The sequence below is a fragment of the Callospermophilus lateralis genome, assembly GCF_048772815.1.
Source record: "Callospermophilus lateralis isolate mCalLat2 chromosome 5 unlocalized genomic scaffold, mCalLat2.hap1 SUPER_5_unloc_2, whole genome shotgun sequence".
Classification (NCBI taxonomy): domain Eukaryota; kingdom Metazoa; phylum Chordata; class Mammalia; order Rodentia; family Sciuridae; genus Callospermophilus; species Callospermophilus lateralis.
In genome coordinates, this window is record NW_027510148.1 from 1,930,667 (window position 1) to 1,950,771 (window position 20,105).

At 46.9% G+C, this 20,105-nt stretch overlaps 1 protein-coding gene and 1 pseudogene across 1 annotated transcript; one reads left to right on the top strand and one right to left on the bottom strand.

Annotated features, from left to right (window-relative positions):
* LOC143639848 (E3 ubiquitin-protein ligase TRIM58-like) overlaps positions 1-20,105 on the top strand; it is a 305,237-nt pseudogene that overhangs the window by 200,210 nt on the left and 84,922 nt on the right.
* On the bottom strand, positions 4,701-5,660 carry LOC143400133 (olfactory receptor 6F1-like). The gene has a single exon (XM_076857437.2). The coding sequence runs from the start codon at positions 5,658-5,660 to the stop codon at positions 4,701-4,703; it is 960 nt and encodes a 319-aa protein (XP_076713552.2).

Sequence of the window (20,105 nt, forward strand, 5' to 3'; positions counted from 1 at the left end):
TAGAACCATCAGCTCAGCAAGAGCCACCCCCAGCAGAGCTTCAGGACCCATGGAGCAAACTGACTGCCCCAGGGAGAGATGGACAGACCCGTAACTATGGCAACATGCTTGCCCAAGCTCAGCCACAGCCAGAGCTGGCTGAGCGGGAACCAGCCAGCACAGAAGAGCTGGACAGCTGCAGAGGCCAGCTGCCTCCAAGAGGGCTGCCAAGGCCCCTCAGCCCCAGCAGAGGCCCCCTCCCAAAGTGCACAGAGTGTGAGCAGGACGGCCAGCTGTGTGCCACACACAGACCAGGCAGGATGTCTATGGCGGTTTTCTTTCTTCTTTATGAGGCTGATTTTATTTTTGATTGACCTCTTGATACATAATGTTGCCGTGAATGAACATTTACCTTGAAAATATCTAATCTATTGCAACAAATTGTATACAAGGTGACCACTTCCTATGGGCAAATTATGCTTTTTGAGAAAAAAAGAAAGAAATTCTAGAAGAAAACATGTTGAAATCCTTTCAAATAATTGTATAAGAAAAGTATTTCCTCAAAATATAAGGTTCGTGATGTTCAGGACTGAAACATACAACTAAATGAAAAGTATTTTCCACAGGTTGATAAAAGCATATATTTAAAAATCTGCAAACAGGAAAATATTTGCAACTCAGCTCATAGTTTAAGGTTAGTATTTCTTAAAACCAGACCAAAATCTCTGATCCTGACAGGAATGAGTTGGTAGCGCAACAGAAAAATGGGAAAAACAAACAAGACAGATTCTGTGGGTGTGGAATACCAGGATTTGGGATATTCATGTGAAATATCAAACTTATAGTCAAAGTACTAATTTAGCTCATCAAAATTGTTTTGTTTTGTTTTGTTTTTGTTTTTGTTGTTGTTGTTTGCTTGCTTTGGGTTTTTACATAACAGATTGACCAAATTCATCTTTTGGAAAGATCTTCTCTAAAGGAGCTGCACTGGTAAAATGGTTGTTGGAAGTACAAAATTTTGAAATTCTCTTGGGGACAAAATTGAATTTATCTATTAAATATGTGAATGCATTTTACTTGGACCTTCAGTTTCACTCCTGAGAATGACCGACACACACACACACACACACACACACACCATATACACACACCTACATTCACATGCACACACACATATAGACACAAATACACACACATCTATATTCACATGCACACCCAAACATAGACACACTTGTCTACATTTACATGCACACACTACCACATAACATTATTTGTCTAGGACTTTTTTGAAATAGCAGAAATCAGAAACCATCCAATACTAGAGAAAAAAAAAAAAGAGTCTCTCTTCACCCTGATACTGAACCTTCTTCAAGACACTTTATAATGAACTGAGATCCCAAGGGCATGCTGTGCATGCAATTCCAGGGTTTTGGTGGAAGGTTATGAATTCCTCTCTGTGTGCCTTCCCTTCCTTGGCTTCACATGAAAACCCTGGAGATCACGAGAGCACTTTAGACAGGGCAACAGGACAGGTGAAGAACTGAGATTGCTGAATATTCCCTTGGCTTCGCTTTGTGAACTTTTGATATAATTTATCATGAGAAGTAGGATCGGAGACTGTGTTTCAGTTCCACTCTCATATTGTCAGATGGAAAGGTGTGCAACTGACTGAGCAAGGTCTGAGTGGAAGGCCCCTGACTATAAGGCAGGTGAGCTGGCGCTCTGAGATTTTCCGGGAGGCCAGGGCTCCTTCCCAGGAGGGCAGCCTGGGGAAGGGGTGGGGATGGGGAGAAGCACAGCCCCAGTGCTGGGAGCAGGGTCCTGCAGGAGGCCAGCTATGGGTGCAATGGCTCGGGGAGCCATGGCAGGTGTGTGGTAATGGGCTATCACAGGTCTTTAACTTTAGCAAAAGAAAGAACATGGAAAGAGGTGGCCAGGCCGGGCAGGGTTTCTAGGTCAGGGCCAGCACTAGGACAAGACAAGGATATTGGTGTCTGCTAAGCAGGACAGAGGCAGCTCTGACTGACACTGCAAAACCCTCCCACTGGGTGTGACGCAGAGGACAGTTTGGAAGGTGTCCTGAGAGGGAGGAGGCAGGCCCCTGAGGAGGATGCTGTGGCATTTGAAATGTGGACAAAGATAGCTTGATTCTGCTGTTTTTGGTGGAGATAAACCCGTGTCTGTTCATGAGGAAAGATACAGTGTGAAGACAGGATGACATTGGTGCTCACGGGCAGCCATGGAGCGGCACAGCCAGGGGAGCGCTGAGGGTCAGGATTGCCAACTTGAGCAGCTGCACGAGACGGTTCTTGGGGCAAAGTCGAGGTCACTTCTGCCGCAGCCTGTCACAATTCAACCTCAAGGTGGCCGTCAGGGAGGCAGAGGCTCTACAAGGAAATCGAGTCCCTCAGAACATCAGAGACGCTGCAGCACGAATTTCATGCCCACACTGTAAGTGGTATCAGCTACTTTAGTAAACTCATACCACACAGCAATATACCACGAAAAAAGAGAAAGCTTTAAAATGATTTCCTAAATTGAGAAGTTGCTTTAAATCTTAGGAGAGACGCCCCAGATGCGTTGCCATCCCAGTTGGTATCAATGTGTGAGTTGGGTCTAGACTTGGACAGCAGCCTGGAAGGGACTGTCCTCTCCATGTGTCTCCTGCAAAAAGTTTTGTGAACTTCCTTCAGATGGACGTAGAGTTTTATGATCCAAATATGATGGAATATTTTTGACTGTCGTTAGACCCTGGGGACTTCTGTATCTGACCTGGGTTTGCATTTCCCTTTTTTCTGTTATTCTGCCTTATGAGGGTCTCCAGAGGGTCTCCATCAGCACAGACTGACTCTCCAGGAAGGTCCTCTCCAGTGCGTCCCACCTAAGAACTTGCCACGGTTGTTACTATCACCATGTTTGTCCCTCCCAGTGAACCCACACTTCCTGCCACGCTCTAGTGTGCCCTGAGAGTCCCCAAAACAAAACACTGGGGTGAAAATGAAGGAGCTGTGGGGTGGTGGTGTGGGGTGTTCTTCCAAGCGTCTGAAGGTGCAGCCTGGAGCGCAGAGTGAGTTCCTTCTCCAGGCCACAAGCAGCTCCGGGTTGACCAGAGCAGCCCCAGGAAGCACCTGGAAATGGGGGAGCTGCCAGGGAGGGAGTTCAGATATGGCCTGAGGCCATAACACAGGATATAGGAGGGTGTCCCTAGAGGTGGGCTGTCACCATGACAGGATGAGGACCTCGCCTTCTTCGGGTTTGCACACAATGCCAAACAGCTCCTCATCGTTGGGACAGTTTGCACATGGCTTTGAGGTTCTGGTGGAAGGCCAAGGTTTAGAGAAGATGTCGTGTGGCTCAAATTTCATGTTACCTGTAAAGGTCACCTTGGTGATAATTGCAAGATTGTTCACTGCTTCAAAAGTGAAAATTAACCAGGCATTCACCAAAGATTTTATCATAGCTCTCGTGGAATCCAGAGAATCTCATCATAGTCCTGTGCTACAAACTCTGGATTTTATTCCATTTTCTTGTCATTAAAAACACCTTGGTCAAGTAGTTTGTTCTAGTTTGCCAATGGAGACTGGATGTGGTCCTGACCTCCTAGCCGGGCAGGTTTTCAGCCCAGAGGTCCAGTTGAGGTCCTGCCATCACTCGGCTTGCCCTGGCCACTGGGCCACCATGGCACTTACAGGGAGCAGGTGGAGGAAGCCTGACCTAGGGGGCTGGCTCGGGAGTTAAGGTTCGTCCCCTGCTGTCACCTGTGCTCCTGTGCTGCACTGATGGGAATGACAGGGCTTCCTCCTCACTGGAGAGGGCTGAGCAGCGGGGAACACCTGGAGCCCTTCATTCTTCTCCTTCAGAATCAGACTTGTTTTTGCTTAATTAGGTGTCTCCTTGCCTACGTTGTAGGAATCTGAAACACTCACTACCTCACCACCTAAGATATTCCATTCTCAGTGTCCAGATCTAATTTATTTATTTTTTTAACTTTTGAGTCATGGAATCCTTGCTAATTTTTGAAATACAGTTCATTTTTTTTCTTTTAATATTTATTTATTTATTTAATATTCTTTTCTTTTAATATTTATTTTTTAGTTGTAGGTGGACACAATACCTTTATTTTATTTTTATGTGGTGCTGAGGGTGGAACCCAGTGCCTCACACGTGCTAGGCGAGTGTTCTACCTCTGAGCCACAACCCCATCCCCATTTACTCATGGCTTTATGTTCCTCAGAAAAATCCTGACGGCCTAATTTTTCTAACAGAATTACTAAGCTGCATTATCATTGACAAGTCAACATCAATGCCTGAGAAGAACATTGACTCGGCATGTGTGTGTAGGAAATGTCCCTGAAGGGGACACATCTTTGAGGTACAAGGACCAAGTATAGATCAGACCATCAGATCATTAGATGAAGGACCACTGCCCCCACTTAACAGAGATTTTGTGACCCCCGCGGTCCCTGGAACACTGCCGCTCGGCCAGCCTGTGGACGCATTAGGGCAGGAGCCTGAGTCAGGTACCTTCCCCGATCACAGCGCTGTACTAAGGCACCACAGGCAGAGCAGACATGGAACGGTGTCCAGTGGAGTTCAAAACACAAGTACCATGCACGGGTGGCCACGTTAGGTGGTATCAACAACAGACGATGGTTTTTAGTACTTACCATTTGCACATGAGTTTGAGTTTCCATTCTAAACTGCTTTTCTGTGTTGATATCTCAAAACTCCTGTCTGTTTCTGGTCAAGAGGAATCTCTTCTGTGCCAGAATTTTCCTGAATGCTTTCTTCACGTCTTTGTTTCTCAGGGTATATATGAGTGGGTTCACCAGCGGGGTGACCACGCAGTAGAACACGGAGATCACTTTGCCAATGGTGAAGTTGTACTTGGCAGGAGGGCGGACGTAGGCGAAGATGATGGTGCCGTAGTAGATGGTGACCACGGTGAGGTGGGAGGCACAGGTGGAGAAGGTCTTCTTCCGAGCCTCTAGGGAGGACAGCCTGAGGACGGTGGCCACAATGTTGCCGTAGGAGGACATGGTGAGGAGGAAGGAGCTGAGAATCACCACAGAGCTGCAGGTGTAGCCCAAGGCCTCAGCCAAGAACGTGTCTGAGCAGGAAAGTTTAAAAATGGGGTCTGAGTCACAGAAGAAGTGTTTGATCTTCTGGGGGCCACAGAAGTTCAGGCGAGAGATGAGTATGGTAGGTAGGAGGGGGGCCGAGAAGCCCCCAACCCAAGACCCAGCTGCAAAGCGCAGGCAGAGCTGAAGGCTCATGAGAAGGGAGTAGCAGAGAGGGCTGCAGATGGCCACATACCGGTCGTAGGCCATCACCGCCAGCAAGATGCACTCAGTGGCCCCCATGGAGAAGAAGAAGTAGTACTGGACAATGCAGCCAGGGACAGAGATGGCCGCGGCCTTGGACAGGCAGGTGGCCAGCAGCTTAGGCACTGTGGCTGTGGTGTACCAGATCTCCAGGAAGGACAGGTTTCCTAGGAAAACGTACATGGGTGTCTGCAGCGTGGCCTCCACCAGAACGATGAAGATGATGAGGGTGTTTCCCACCAGGGAGAGCAGGTACACGGCCAGGAACAACGCAAAAAGCGCGTGCTGCAGCCAGGGCGCTCCCGAGAACCCCAGTAGAAGGAACTCCCTCACCGCTGTCCTGTTGGCCAGGTCCATGCTGCATCCTCTTGTTGGGAAGGAGTCGACCACACTCAGGACCTGGGAGACTTCACCTGGGCTGTCTGGCCGATCCTCAGGAACAGCCTCCCATGGGGCAGTTCTGGTAATCCACGTTTTACAGATGAGGAAATGAGGGGGTCAGCCGTTTTCTTAGGGGTCTCCTCACCCTTCAGTGGCAGGGTGGGTTGGAACCCAGGAAGGTGGCCCCAGGCCAGTCCAAACTTGTACATCAAAGGACTGATCCTGGCATGGCCCTGTCACTGGAAACTCACCTCCCAAAGCACAGAGGGTGCCTGAGAGACCAAGATGGGGGCCTGCCCTTCGGGAAGGTGGAGTGTCCCCAGCTTCAGCCTGGGGACCTGTCATCTGATCCATCAGTCAAGGACGGGCAGAGAGGGTGGTCTCCGTGAAACCAGCCTCAGAGCACAAAGCAGGGGTGGAGGGGACATGAGCGGAAGATGTCTGTTCACAAGCACTCTTCACCCCCCAAGTTCTGGCTCACTTTAGAATCCTTGCACCTGTTATTTGCATCTGTCGGAAATAGTCAAGCAAATAGATTCTTAAAGGGACCAGAAAGCTCTAGAGAAGTGAGGATTCCCAGAAGGTACACCCAGTTGTCTCAGTGCCAAAAATCCAGATGATGATATAAAGGAAAAAAATATCTGGGTAGTCAACCTAAAAATGTTCTCGTATGTGTAGAATGGGATGGAAGCGTTTATAAAGTCTGTGCAGAAACAACACAGGCATCTGTCTCCAGTATCATCGTGAAAACAACAGCTGAGTGCGACGTGCGGTCAGCTGGGTCCTGTCTGTCTACCTCCTGCTTTAGAACGTGGAGATTCTCAGTCACCAGAACCACAGGCTCCCCCAGGGCATTCACATTTCTTGCAGTGCACAGGGGAAGAAGGGAGGGGAGCTTTCATTGACGGATCTTGGAAATTATTCGCTACAGAGTTAGAAGATCAAGTAATGTTACTGTGGTTGGGGATATCATTTCTAAAATTTTTTTTATTTGCTTTAATCAGTTATACATGACAGTAGAATGCATTTATGCACTTTGCTATACATAGATGGGATATGATTTCTCATTTTTCTGAGTGTACCTTGTTATAGGAACATATTGGTCATGCAGTCACACAGATATATAAAGTAATGATGTCTGTTAGTCACCTAAAAATGCTGACATTTTTTTTCATATTTCTGTAACAAAATTTAAATTGTACTTCTTGCTACACCACAATCCAACAGCATTTGAAATGTCACACTGTCCCTCCCTTTTCCTAAGTCTTTTCCCTAGTCACCTAGTCCTGTGTACTGACAGGCAGGCTCCATGTTCCTCTGCTGCAGAAACTTAGAAAGTGAAGAGAGAAAATATCTTCTAAACCAAGCAATACTTTCATTAAAATAAAACTCAAGTGCAAAAAGCAACTCACACTTTATTAATTTGGTGGTTTTAATGCATAGCCTGCAGTCTTTGCTCCCACGTGGAGGAGGTCCTGCTACGCCACGAGCATCACTGCTGAGCAGTTATGGGCCTGGCCCTTTCCTATGGGCTACTGGGGAGCGGGTGCACAGCTTTTCCCTGGGTACACTCACGTGCTGTTGTATTTTGCTCATTTTCAGAAATGTGATGTTGTTGGTCAAATAATCTTAGTCCTTCTTTTTAGCGAGGCCATTGCTCAAATCAAATGAACCCATTGCCTCATCGACATAGCGGGGACCTTCTGGCGGCTGTGCTGTTCGCCATCACACAGCATCTGTGTTACTAGTTAGCGCCCCAGTCTTTGCTTGTCTTTCTCCCCTGTGGTCGGGGCTGGGGAGGGAAGGCCAGGGAATCTCCCTGGGGGCTTCATTAGGACTTCTTAGCCTGGGAGAGCTGGGCTCAACTTTGGGACATCACAGGGGCTCCCTGAGGACTTCACTTTCGTGAGGGTCACAGTTGCTCTCCCAGGGACTGAGGGAGAGCAGAGGAGACTTTAGGGATGTCCCCAGGCCCCAGGCCACTGCAGCTGCCCTGCTGGTGGCACTCCCCTTAGAAACAGGACTGATGCAGCCCTCGCCCAGCGGGCCCTGGCTCCACGCCCAGCATTGCAAAGTGGATGGCAGGAGATGGGGCTGCTCTCTGGCCCCACAGCGAGGTTGCAGCACCAGGCGCCCTGAACACACATACAAAGCCTCTGGCCACCAGGAAGTCTCCTTCACAAACACAGAGCTAAAACACAAAGGGTCCCTCATCCTTCCATAACAGTGAATGAGCTTAGGGGGACAAGGCCTGCCCCCAGGAGGTGGGCGTAGCAGTTGGCAGGGTCTGGGGTTGGGGGGAGCACCCTGGGTGTCAGGAGATGATATGGATGCATGCACAGCGACAAGGGGACCTGGAAAGAAGTATGACCTTGTTCAAGTCGATCCAAAAAAAGTGGACTTTGACCTTCTTAATTTACTTTTTATTACATATTTGAAGGATCATTTATGGGGTAGAAAGTCATGATTTTTCTGAATACAAAAAATCAAACCAAACTAATGAAAATAGGCATTAATCTCAAACACTTAACACATTCGTGATGAGAACATTGGAAGTTCACTCTCAGCGATATGTAACACGCAGTTCTTATTGCCAGCTGTACCACCATGGTGTGTAATAGACCTCAGAAAAGTCAGACTTCCTCCTGCCCAGCTGAGGCTGCCGTCCATTTCTGCCGTCCCCTCCTCCCAGGCCCCCACCCTGGCACATGGAAGCTGGCCTCTGCTCCTGGGAGGTGACCTTTTAGGGTCCACCTGTGAGTGAGATCCAGAGGCCTTTGGGTCTCTGCTTACCTCACTCGGCATGACATTCTCTGGCTCCATCAATGTCATCGCAAACTACAGAATTTCTCTTTCTTTGAAGCTGATTGATAGGAAAGCCCTGGTGTGAACAACCGCACCTTCCCTGGGACCCATCCATCTGTGGGCACTTAGGTTGGCTCGTTGGCATCTATGTGTAACACCACATCCCACGTGGCAGGCCAGCTGTCCCTCTGACATGCTGACTTCAACGTGCTTGGGTAAATACCAGACCTGAAATGGCTGGTCATAGAGTAAGTCTTTTTTTTTTTTGAGGACTTTGTCTATCATTTTCCATAATCGCTGTAACAAATTGCATTCTCACCAGGGGCTCATTTTTTTCCACTTCCTTGCCAAAACTTTTTTCATCTTTTTGATAACAAACTTTTTCTTTCTTTTTTTTTTGGTAGTGGGGATTGAACCCAGGGACACTTAACCACTGAGCCATGTCTCCAACCCTTTTTATATTTATTTACAGACAAGCTCTCACTGAGTTGCTGAGGCTTGCTTCAAACTCACCATCCTCGTCTTAGCCTCCCATTGATAACAACTGTTTTAACAGGTCAGGGTGATGTCTCATGGTGGTCTAATCTGCATGTGCCCAATGAGCAGCCCTTTTGGGCGTGTCTCCATGTCATGGCAATAGTGCAGTAAATCACCAAGTCGACCGGAAAGCAGGAGGCGGAAACTTGCTTCACCATGTTTCTCCTTCCCAGTGAACCCACCCTGATTTGTCTGCGTTGATTCTCTTCCCTGTGGCTTCATAGTTCCTTCCTAGTTCACTGCCCACAGCTCTTGGGGAGCAGCTAAGGTTTTCTCTGAATGCAGTCATGTGCTCAGTGAGACCCTTTCACCTCCTCCTGTCTTGTTTGGGCCCTCTGAGGTCCCTTTCTGTGCCATTGCTCTGCTCCAGTGCCCTGCCAGTGGGCGGTTTGGGGCTGTTGACCTGGGGGCTTTCCCTGCTCACACTTGGTTCCGTGCTGGCTGCAGGATCTCATGCTTACTGAGGCATGTTTCTTCTGCACCTCTTCTGGACCTCTGGTTCAGTTTCTTCAGGAAAGTTGAATTTTGTCCAAGCCTCGTCTTATTCACTGAGACGATTACACATTTTTTACCTGAACATCGTTTACTGATCTGTTCATAATGACCCACCAGCATCCTGGGGGCTACAGGCTACTTGATCGCAGTGAATGACCCTTTTGATGTGGGGTTGAGCTTGGGTTGCTAGGATTTTGCTAAGGATATTGCATGTACGCTCATGAGGGGAATTGGCCTGGTGTTCTTTTATAGATGACTCTCACAAACACAATACTGAGCAACAGAAAACAGGCAAAAAAAAAAAAAATGCCATCAGCAATATAATTTAGCTCTTGTACATGTCAAGATAGACTATGCCCGCAGTTGAGTAATGTGTCTTTCAGGACTGTGAATGAAAAGCATTTGCTTTGTGTGATTTGGCTGTGGTTATCCATAGTCTTCCCTTTGTTGGAAGAACTGTAACTTTGCTCAGAGCTAATAGAACAGAGGAGGACAGCCAGGGGGCTGGGAGGAGGAAATGCCCTGGGGCAGGGAACCTGACCCACGCCAGCCCCACAGCCAGCTAGGCACTGCTGCCCCTCATCCGCCCACCCCAGGAGAGTCCAGGAGGGATGGCTAGCAGCTGAGCCTGTGGCCTGCCCTGGGGACACAGGCATGAAAAACTAGTGGAGCCAAATGCTTTTGCAATTAACTGTAATAAGATTCCTCATGGTGATTTCTAGTGGAAAGACATCTGAAGGTCTTATTTATGGAATGTGCGTAGGCTACTATGCCTAGTTCTCCAGGTTGCTTATGTAACAAATTTAGAATCAGCAGATACACAACATGGCCTGCTGAAAGAGTTCAAGGACAACTGAGTGCTGTAACAGCCAGACCGTGGAGAGTTCTCCTCATTCACACATAAATCATCCTGTGCAATGCAATGACCTGCGTGGGATCAGGAGGCCTCACAGTTGCATCTGGCTCAGGGTGCGTCTGGACATGGTAAATACAGCTTTGGGAACTGCACAGATGGCCTCAAGCTTCACGCTTTGCCAGTGTCTTGCAGTCCTCTGCAGGCTTTGAACTACTAGTAAAATGAAAACTGGTTAAATCTCCAGTTCTCAGGAGTCGAATTTACCACCTCAATGAGAAAGGAGAAATTTGCATTCCCCAGAAGTTTTGAAGGATGCAAAGGCACTATATCATGAAAACCAGGCTAATGACACTGGGCGGCATCTCCCTTTAGCTTCTTCTTTTCTTTGTTTCATCTTGGTGCCCGTTTATCTCCCAGTATCTGCTGTTCTCTAAGGAGTCCCTGGTGTCCGGCCAGGCTGCTCCCTCCACCACAGGAACCACTGTCATCTTCCTCCTTTCTACATACTCGTGCATTTCATATTTTTTCCTTTTTCTTCAAGAACGTGTGAGATGAACAGAAGCACATTTAGAGAGCGCTCCCTGTGAGTGGTGGCACCCCAGGTCCTCCGAGCCTCCTTCCTGGATTTGCTGAAGTCCACCCACAGCCAGGTGGAAGTTGCAAAGTACTCTTGAAAGGAAGATGTGCATTTCCCCTGTGGAGTACCTTTACCATTTTAGTTGACTCTTGGATGTTTAGAAAAGAAAACCCTTAAATAATTACTCTGAGGTCCCTATTTTGGTTCAGGGAAGCTACTAAACAGTCTCCACTTTCCCATGGCTCTGTAATGGGTAATTCAAGGGCTCGAGGTGATGGAGAGAAGAACATGCCATCTAAAGAATGCACAGCAACGGGGACAAGGATGAGGATGGTGCTTGTACCTGCTGATAGATCCACCTTCATAACGATGTCACTCAGGGCAGGGCTGGCTTGAGTGACATCTGAAAGCCTGACACACATAATCTCCATTTTCAGAAGGGTCCCCTTTCTAAACCCATCATCCCAAATGATTTTCCACACCTAAAATCCTAGCAAAGCATTAAGTGAACTTCTGGACAGGTGACCTTTTAGGTATACAGATAGGAAGCCAGTCCCGTGGACATTAGGTAGAGCTGAAGCTATAAGCCACCTCCCCATACATTATTTATTTACTTACTGATTTGCCTTCATGAATCTACATTTTTTTATCCATATTGTAAGCTAGATAGGTATGTTAGAAGAGCTGAAGTTTATCTGCCAACTTGGTTGGTTTTTGTGTTGGTTTTTTTTTTTTTTTTTGAAAAACATTTTTTTTTTCTTCGAAGGGATTTGAACTCTTGCATCGGTATTTGTTTTTCCTTGGGAAGGTGTGAATTTCTACTAGGTTTTAAAAGTGGGATGTGTGTGTTCACTTGAGCATTTACAGAGGCACAAAAGCAGACATTTTGATTCTGGAGAAGGACAGGTGACACTCCCAAAGGTGAACTGGAATGAGTGAGTCCCTAAGCACTAGGGATTGGAGCCATATCCTACATAGAGTTTATTCAACGGAATAACCGCTGATGTAATCACTTTTGCATATTGCATATTGATTTGCTATTAGCAAGACAGGATGGAACAAAACTCAGAGGTTTGGAGCAAGGCTTCCCTTGATGAGGTCCTGTCACCTCCAAAGGAGGACAGTCCATGACTCTTCCTCGGGAGTGGGCTGCACCAGGCACATCTGCAGAGAGCTCTGCCAGCTTCTGCCTGTTGGCAGGGAATGTGATTTGAGCAGAAGGTGATCTTCCTCTATGCCAGAAACAATTGGGCACACATGTGACAAGGACACGTTGGACAGAATGGGGACATTGAGGTGTGTCGAGAGAGAGCAAAGTGAAGGAGTGTTCCCTAGACAGGGAAGCATTCCCGAGAGCGCTTCAAGAGGAGCCCTGTTCCCACCACCCATGGGTCTGCACTGGAGCCCAGCCGCGGTGCAGTCTGAACCTCGGATGGGGCCCCAGCAGGACTTATCCTCATCTGGACAGCTTGAAGTTTGATCACACCTCGCTGCACTGAAGTCAGGGACCTGGCAGTCCCCACCTGCTTCTCCAGAACGCACCGTCCTCATCCTGACCATGGGTTTCCTGGGTCGCCCAGTGCTTGCTCAGGCAGAGTGTGAGGATACACACAAAGCACTGGACGCAGTTTCCAGTGTGAAGAGGCATAGGGCTGACTGTCTGCCCTGATGGCTGCTGCGGTGCCCACGTGGGACATGCCTGCCTTGGCCCCTTGCTCTGGCACTTGGATTTACCTCTGGGTCGTGGTCACCGTTGAGAGCAGCTCACATGCAGAGTGTCTTCTGCAGCGCTGCCTTCACATCCCTGCTCCTGAGGCTGTAGATGAAAGGGTTCAACATGGGGGTGACAGTTGTATACATGACAGCCGACAGGGCATCTCCCTGGGGCGTGTGCGAGGAGGTGGGGCTGAAGTAGACCGCAATGGCTGTGCCATAGAATAGCACAACCACTGACAGGTGTCAGCTGCAGGTGGAAAAGGCTCTCTGCCTCCCCTGAGTAGAGGTGACCTTCAGAATGGTGCAGAAGATGAGGCCATACGATGTGAGGATGCAGGCAAGGGGTGTGAGAGCCAGCAGACTCCCCACCGTGAGAATGACCATGATGTTGAGGGACACGTCCGAGCAGGAGAGCTGCAGGAGAGGGTTGAGGTCACAGAAGAAATGGTGGATGACATTGGAGGCACAGAAGGACAGGCGTTCCATCAACATGGTGTGCAGGAGGGCATGAAGGCAGGTGACCACCCAGAGCCCTGCCACCAACCGCAGGCAGAGCTGAGGGCTCACTATGGTGGCATAGTGCAAAGGGTGGCAAATGGCCACGTATCTATCGTAGGCCATCACACAGAGAAGGAGGCCATCACACAGAGAAGGAGGCTATAAAATCACAGTGGCTGGTGAGGACCTGCCATTTTTAGTGCGGGTTTTATTATTTCTCACAGTGTCCCTGAATCACCTAAGGCTTGTTTGTTATTGATTTTACATTTGGGATCCTAATGAACTTCTTTATAAAACATGTCTGGTGTGTACATATTGGAGACCCTTTCTAAGTCTCACGAGGTTCTCCCAAATTCAGAACTTGTATCTGCTCCTTATGTTTTATAGGAATATTCACTGTCATCCTCCAGATGTGTGATATAGGAGGAAGACCTTTCCTTACAAATACACAACCACGGAACAGGCCTCCTCTGAAGGCCCATTCAGGAGGCCTCCTTCTTCGCACCGAGCTCCTGTGCCAGGCAGTGTAACAAGCACCGGTAATGCCCTGCCACTAAATGGAACATGCATTTGCTCTTTACCCAGCCACCAGTCCCAGCTTGCCCAGAGCTTCCGACCCGCACAGTTCCCTCCCTCTGATCCCTATAGCATCTAACTAACTTCTCTCTACCTCTTCACCCAAGCGCAGGTGAGTCAGGATGAGGTCTGTGTTGGGCGGGGTCACTGCACGCTGGGAAGGTGCCCACTCTGGAGTGAGGGGCTTTACTGGCTTCCTCTGCTACGGTACGACATCTCCTGCCCTTTCCCCATCCTGTGATCAGGCTGAATGCCCCTTTCGTGACCAGAATGGAAGCTCACCTTGTTTGCCTGATTCCCTGTGGCCGGTGACTTGCCGGAGGAAGAATCTGCACATAGTTGGTGACACACAGTGCTATGGAAACAGCGGAGGCCACATTCTGGAGCAGCACCTGACTGCACCAGCCTGAGGTTCTTGGAGAGAGCCCTACAGCGCCTCCCTCAGGGCACCTCCGTGAGCTCCAGGGTGGCTTCCTCAACCTGGGCTTAGCCCACTCTTCCACGGGAACCTTGATGGTGCCATTATAAAAGTCTGAGTGTCATGATTCTGGGACTCACATACTCAGGGTGTCTCTGATGAGGCAGAGAAGAGCTCCGAGTACGTACCCTTTTTGTCGGGAGGGCATCCACCTGTATGTTTTTATTCTCTCTGAAGGTCAGACCAAGAGAGCGGAGGTGGACTTGCACAGGGGTTCAGATCCTAAGAGGAGATTAACAAGGAGGAGAGGAACCGGAGGGACAGGGGCGCGCTCCTCTCTTCTGGGAATAGCAGTAATTTGTTTACCTGAGTGACTCAGAGGGACAGGCCATGATCAAGGCACACTTTGTCCCTTGAGCTCAGCACTGCAGAGGCCATGTGGATTTCTAATTTCACCTCCTCACAGCTTTTCTCATGGTGATAGTTGTTTCTCTCTGTTTGGAAGAGAAGGCAAGCCGAGGGTCCAACAACAGAGCATGCCAGGAAAAGCTTTAAAATCTATGAAGTTTCTAAGACCAACTCTCCTTTTCTTCTACATAACATTAAAACAAAATGCTTTGTACAATTCAAACAACTACTAAATAATCTGGAAATTAATCTCTGGGCCTGTGCGTGTCTGACTCCTAAGAGGGTTCCCTGTATCCCTGAGTCCCTTTGGCACAGGGCGTGGAGTGGTGACTGAATTTTATGGGGATGGATAATTAAGCTTGTAGGTTTTTGGTTTCAGTGTCTCATCTTTTCACTTATCACCTCAAGCTATATTTTTTAAAAGTAACATTTTTATACACAAAAATGGTCTATCTGAAAAAATAAGTCAAGGAAACCATTCCATGAAAGGTAGCATTTTAAAAAGCACTGCAGTATAAATTTAACAAAGGAAGTGAAATCTCCGTATTGAACCCCATAGAACATTGATGAAAGATATTGAAGAAGGTGCAAATAATGGAAAGATATCCAGTGTTCATGGATCAGAAACACTAATATCAAAACAGCAACGCTACTCAGATGATACACAGATTCAGTGTGACCTCTATCAAAATTCCAAAGGTGTTATTCACAGAAAGTAGAAAACAGCCCTATGATCCTCATGAAACCACAGAAGACCCCCAATAGCCTGCAAAGGAAAAGAAGCCACCATCTCCTAAACATATCTGACTACCCAGGTTCTTTGCAGCAGCGTTCACATTAGTCAAGGCATAAAAATAACCTAAATGCCCAGAATTTTGCCCATGGGTAAAGAAAACATGGTATACTGTTGGACTGAAAAGCCATTCAGTCTTAAAAAGGAGATCCTGTCATCTACCAAATCCAGATGAACATGGAGGGCTTTATACCAGGTGAAATAAGTCAGACAGAAACAAAAAAAAATCACCTGCCCTCACTTAGGTGTGGAGTATAAAACAGGAAGGAAAGGGAGAGGAAGGCAATGAGGAGGAAAAGGAAAGGGACAGGGGGCAGAAGGGAAGGGAGAGGGAAATGTGGGAGTTTCCAGGCAGAGAAAGCAGGAGAGACAGGAAGAGAGGTCAGAGGACACAGAGTATCAGACATGAAGAAAGCACAACCCTAGAAATCCAATCACAGCTTGGGGGCTAACGTAAGAAATGTAGCATATCTGAGGTTCCTGCTGAACAAGTGCATCTTAGCAGCTTGTCCAGGAAATACCCACAGGAAAAGCAGCAGGGTCTGTGAGATGAAGAATACCTTACTTTGCTTGACGGTGGCCTTTTCTCAGTCTGTGTGTATCCCACAAAACTATGCTGTGTATCCTAAGTGCACACAATAAAAGTTATTTTAAAGGTAAAATGTGTTTATCAGAAAGTCAATAAAAATATGTTACTACTAAAATGCATGTAATAGGGTATCACATTTCCTATTGGATATGTAATCAATATAGTCATCATCTAAAGCCATTTTATATTAAATCTCAACAAGAAAATGAAGAGCACAGCTAGATGTCATGAAATATGCAGTTGCTTAAGTTTGTGACAATAACGTTTTACAAGGATGTGTGTGGCCAGAGCAATGCCCTGCAGGAGGTGGAGGTGTGGCCAGTGCGGGCAGCAGCCAGGAGGCAAGGGTGGGGCTGACCCTGATGGGCAGGAGTGGAGGGCCGCTGATTGAACATGGTCCCAAAATGAAAATGAGCAGGTAGATAAGTGGGCAGCACTTAGGTTATGTTAAATTTCACCGCATAGTATTGAATGATAATGGGCTGATCATCTTCCACGGGGAATTTGAATTAAAAAAATCTTAAATTAGGAAAATTATTTTCACATTTGAGGTTACTTTTTTCTTTCCTGAAAAAAAAAAAAGCCTACTTTTATAGTTAGATTGTGCATGATCCTGTAAATGACAAAATCCCCATTTCCAGATTTCTGGGCAAGACTTAGTGGCACTTTATGGAATTTTAACATATGAAATGTAAGCAGCATACTCTACATGTCAAGGAGCATGTAACAATCTTATTTCCATGTAATGGGCTCCTTAGTGCACGCACACTTCACAGCACGCTAACACGTGGGGAACTGGATACTGGGGAGTGTTCTCTTCCCTGGGCTCTTTCCACTCTCCCCTTGGCTACTTACACACCCTGACTTTTGGCACTCCCTATCCGGCGCACACTTGGAGGCCCAATTGAAATGCCACATTTCCTCCTATGGATCCTGGGGTCCTCCCAGCTCCCACACAAATATATCCCATGACCACGCTCCATGCTTTCCAAGAATGCAAAACCCCACCTGAAAGAGCAGGGTGCTGCGTGGGGCCAGGATTCCTGAGCTCAGTGCTGGGGTGAGCTCTATGACCAGAAGTCTTAAGGCTCATCACCTCAGTACTTCTCTTACCCATCATAAACTAAAGTGGATTATGACCACTATTTCATGTAAGAGGTGGTACAATGTCATCTGCCCTCTGTCACACATTTCTGATACTTTGAATATTGCTGCAGCTGCTGCTTACAGGAAGTCAACTGGCTGGGGCAGGAGAAGTTGCACAGCCCAACCACAGCTTGCAGGACAAGACTGAGTGCCCCTGGGCAGGTGCACAGCAGCACTCCAGGGGAAGCTGCTGGATTGCATCTGCCTCTGAGTGATCAGGCCAATGAGCTCCATCAAGTCTCCCATTCACATGATGGGGACATACCTGCCTGGGCAAAAGGAAGCCTGCCACTGAAGCCCTTACAATAGATACTTGCCACAGGGCCACTGTGACAGTGAAGTGAGGGACCAGGGAGGGCACTTTGGGGCTCCCTAGAGCACTCCTATATGTGAATTTTAGCTGACCATGTTCTGTTAACATTCACGCTGTCCGTGTTTTATTACTGGCCTGGGGCTGAGATCTGTGAGGTCCCAGATTGGGGGCCCTCTTCCATAATGCAGGAGTTCCAGTTGAGCCTGAGTGTACCCTCAAGGCTGCCTCCTCCCCTTGCTTCAGCTGACTTGGACACACCATTTCCAGAGGCCAGGAAGCTAAGAGCCCCCTAGCTTTGCTGTAGAGAATGCCTGGTCATGTGGATGATGGTGGTCACAGTGGACTAAGCTGGAAGCCACTCATGTCTGTCTGAAACCAATGGAAACCACTGAACTTGGGCCTGCTGAGCTTCCAACACCTGATGTCTTTGACATTGGAGGGCAAGCCTCTGCCTCACCAGGCTAAGGCTGCCATTTTTCTAAACATGTGTCCTATGAAGACTGAGATGTTTGGCTCCTCGTGACCACCAGTGGCTCCTCTTTCCCTGGCCTCTAGTCACCTTTCCCAAGCCTTAGACAACCTGCTACTCTATTGCACAAGGATCCATAAATCCTGTCCTTGGGAAATGGACATGAGGCTTCTTCCTGCAAGCCTTGGGCTGAATAGACCCCAAATTCTGCCAAGCTCATCTTTGCAGTGACTGGCACCTGCACAAGGGGCACAGTGGGCCTAGCTGGATAGCAGAGGCACTGATTCATGTGGCTTTCATTCTTCTCGGCATCTCTGTCTGCTCTGACCTTTGAATGAGTTGGCCATTCAATGTTGTTATGAGAAAATGGTAAGTTTAAATTATTACTGTGGATTTCACTATTTATCTGAAAAGTGAGCAGCACCATTTTAAGTGTAAATCTTTATGCTGATCCAACAAGTCACACAACTCACAGTTCACATCTGTAAATGCATACGCGAAAACTGCACAAAACTAACTTCATTTGTTTTTATTTCACTTCTCGGTATTTACATATGCTGCTGAAGCTCCCATCTGAAGGTTGCTGGCAAGTGAGCTAAAAGCAGAGGCCACCTTTCCCACTAGCAGCATCCTTCTCCCCCCACCCACATCCTTGCTTTCAGGAGAGCTGAGCCACCATGGGCAGGAGCCGTGAGGGAACCAGCCAGGCGCATCCCATGAGGTGAAACCCCTGACTCCAAAAGTGGTGGTGTCTTAGGAAAATATCACTTCGTCTGCAACCAAGGACAGAAGGCAGGAGTGTTCAACTATTTTTTCATCCTTTAAGTTTTTTGTTTTCCCACCAGTAATATTCTCTTTAGAAGGGGCATAATTTTTTGAAAAGTAGTTCATAAAAGTGTTTGTGATTTCATCTCAGCATACTGTGATCATTGTTTTAATATAAAGGTGGAACTTATACAAAATAATATGCATCCATTTAAGAACAGTTTGGTTGAGTGGGAAAATATGTATACACAATATAAATAATATATATAAATAGAGAGAGAAATACATAACAAGTATGTTTAATTAATAATTAATATATTTAATTTATAATTAACATTATAAATATATAATTAATATTATTTATTGCTTATAATTATTTAATGTTTACATATCATATTTATATATTCATATTTTTCACGAATTCAAAATGAAAATTAAAATTTTTCTATCAACCATGATATTATGGCAATTTTCAGTCAATATTCCTTTGACTTTACCTTGTCTGTGTCACTACAGATTTCTCTTTTACAGAGTTTCATCTCCATGAGACATGTCACCTGCACTCTGTCCTGTGGGTCTTCTGACGTAAGCAGAATGGTTTTGAAATTCTATCTGTTGGCTTACTGTCAGATGTTTAGGCTGTGTGATGAACAATCCTGTTATGCAATTTCAATTATGAATTACTGTGTAATTCTCTTGGACAATTCACTAACAATACCACACTCAAGAAAGTTTATGTTAACTTTATTTTAACTTCTTACAAAGTGGCTGCCTTCTGCCCAGAGTGTGTCAGAGTCCACCTACTTTATATGCTGCCAGTAGGTGGCAGGTCACCCCATGGACTCGGTTGTGTATGTTTTTCTTGGAATGGGATAATATGATAATCTAATTTTGCATTTTTTAGAACCACAATATTAAATATATCAGTGTGTTTATTGGCTATTTACATATTTTCTTGGGTGATGTGATGAATTTTTGAAATGATAAAGTATAAAGTATTTTTCTTCTTTAATTCAACAATCCTGGGCCACTTTAATTGCCTTGTTTCTCTCTTTTTTTTTTTTTTTTCTTAAATCCTTTTTATTTTCCTTTGTGACACTGCAGAATGAGCCCAGGGGCACACACTACCACTGAGCTACATTCCCAAACTTTTTTTTTTTTTTTTTTTACTTTTTATCTTGAGTCAGGGTCTAACTTAAGTTGTTGAGGCTGGCCTCAAACTTGCAATCCTCCTGCCTCAGCTTCCCAGTCGTCGGGATGGCCAGCGAACATAACCTGCCTGGTTTGTTGAGTCTTATACTGGCCTGGTTTTGACCTTGTCTCCCAGGTGCGAATAGAGAAAGTAGCTGGAGTGAAACTTGGAACGACGATTTCACTCTAGGACACTAGAGGGCGCCGTGGGTCGGGCTCCGGAGAGAAGATCTGCCGGGAAGCGCAGCTCGGGCCCCGGGTCCCCTTAA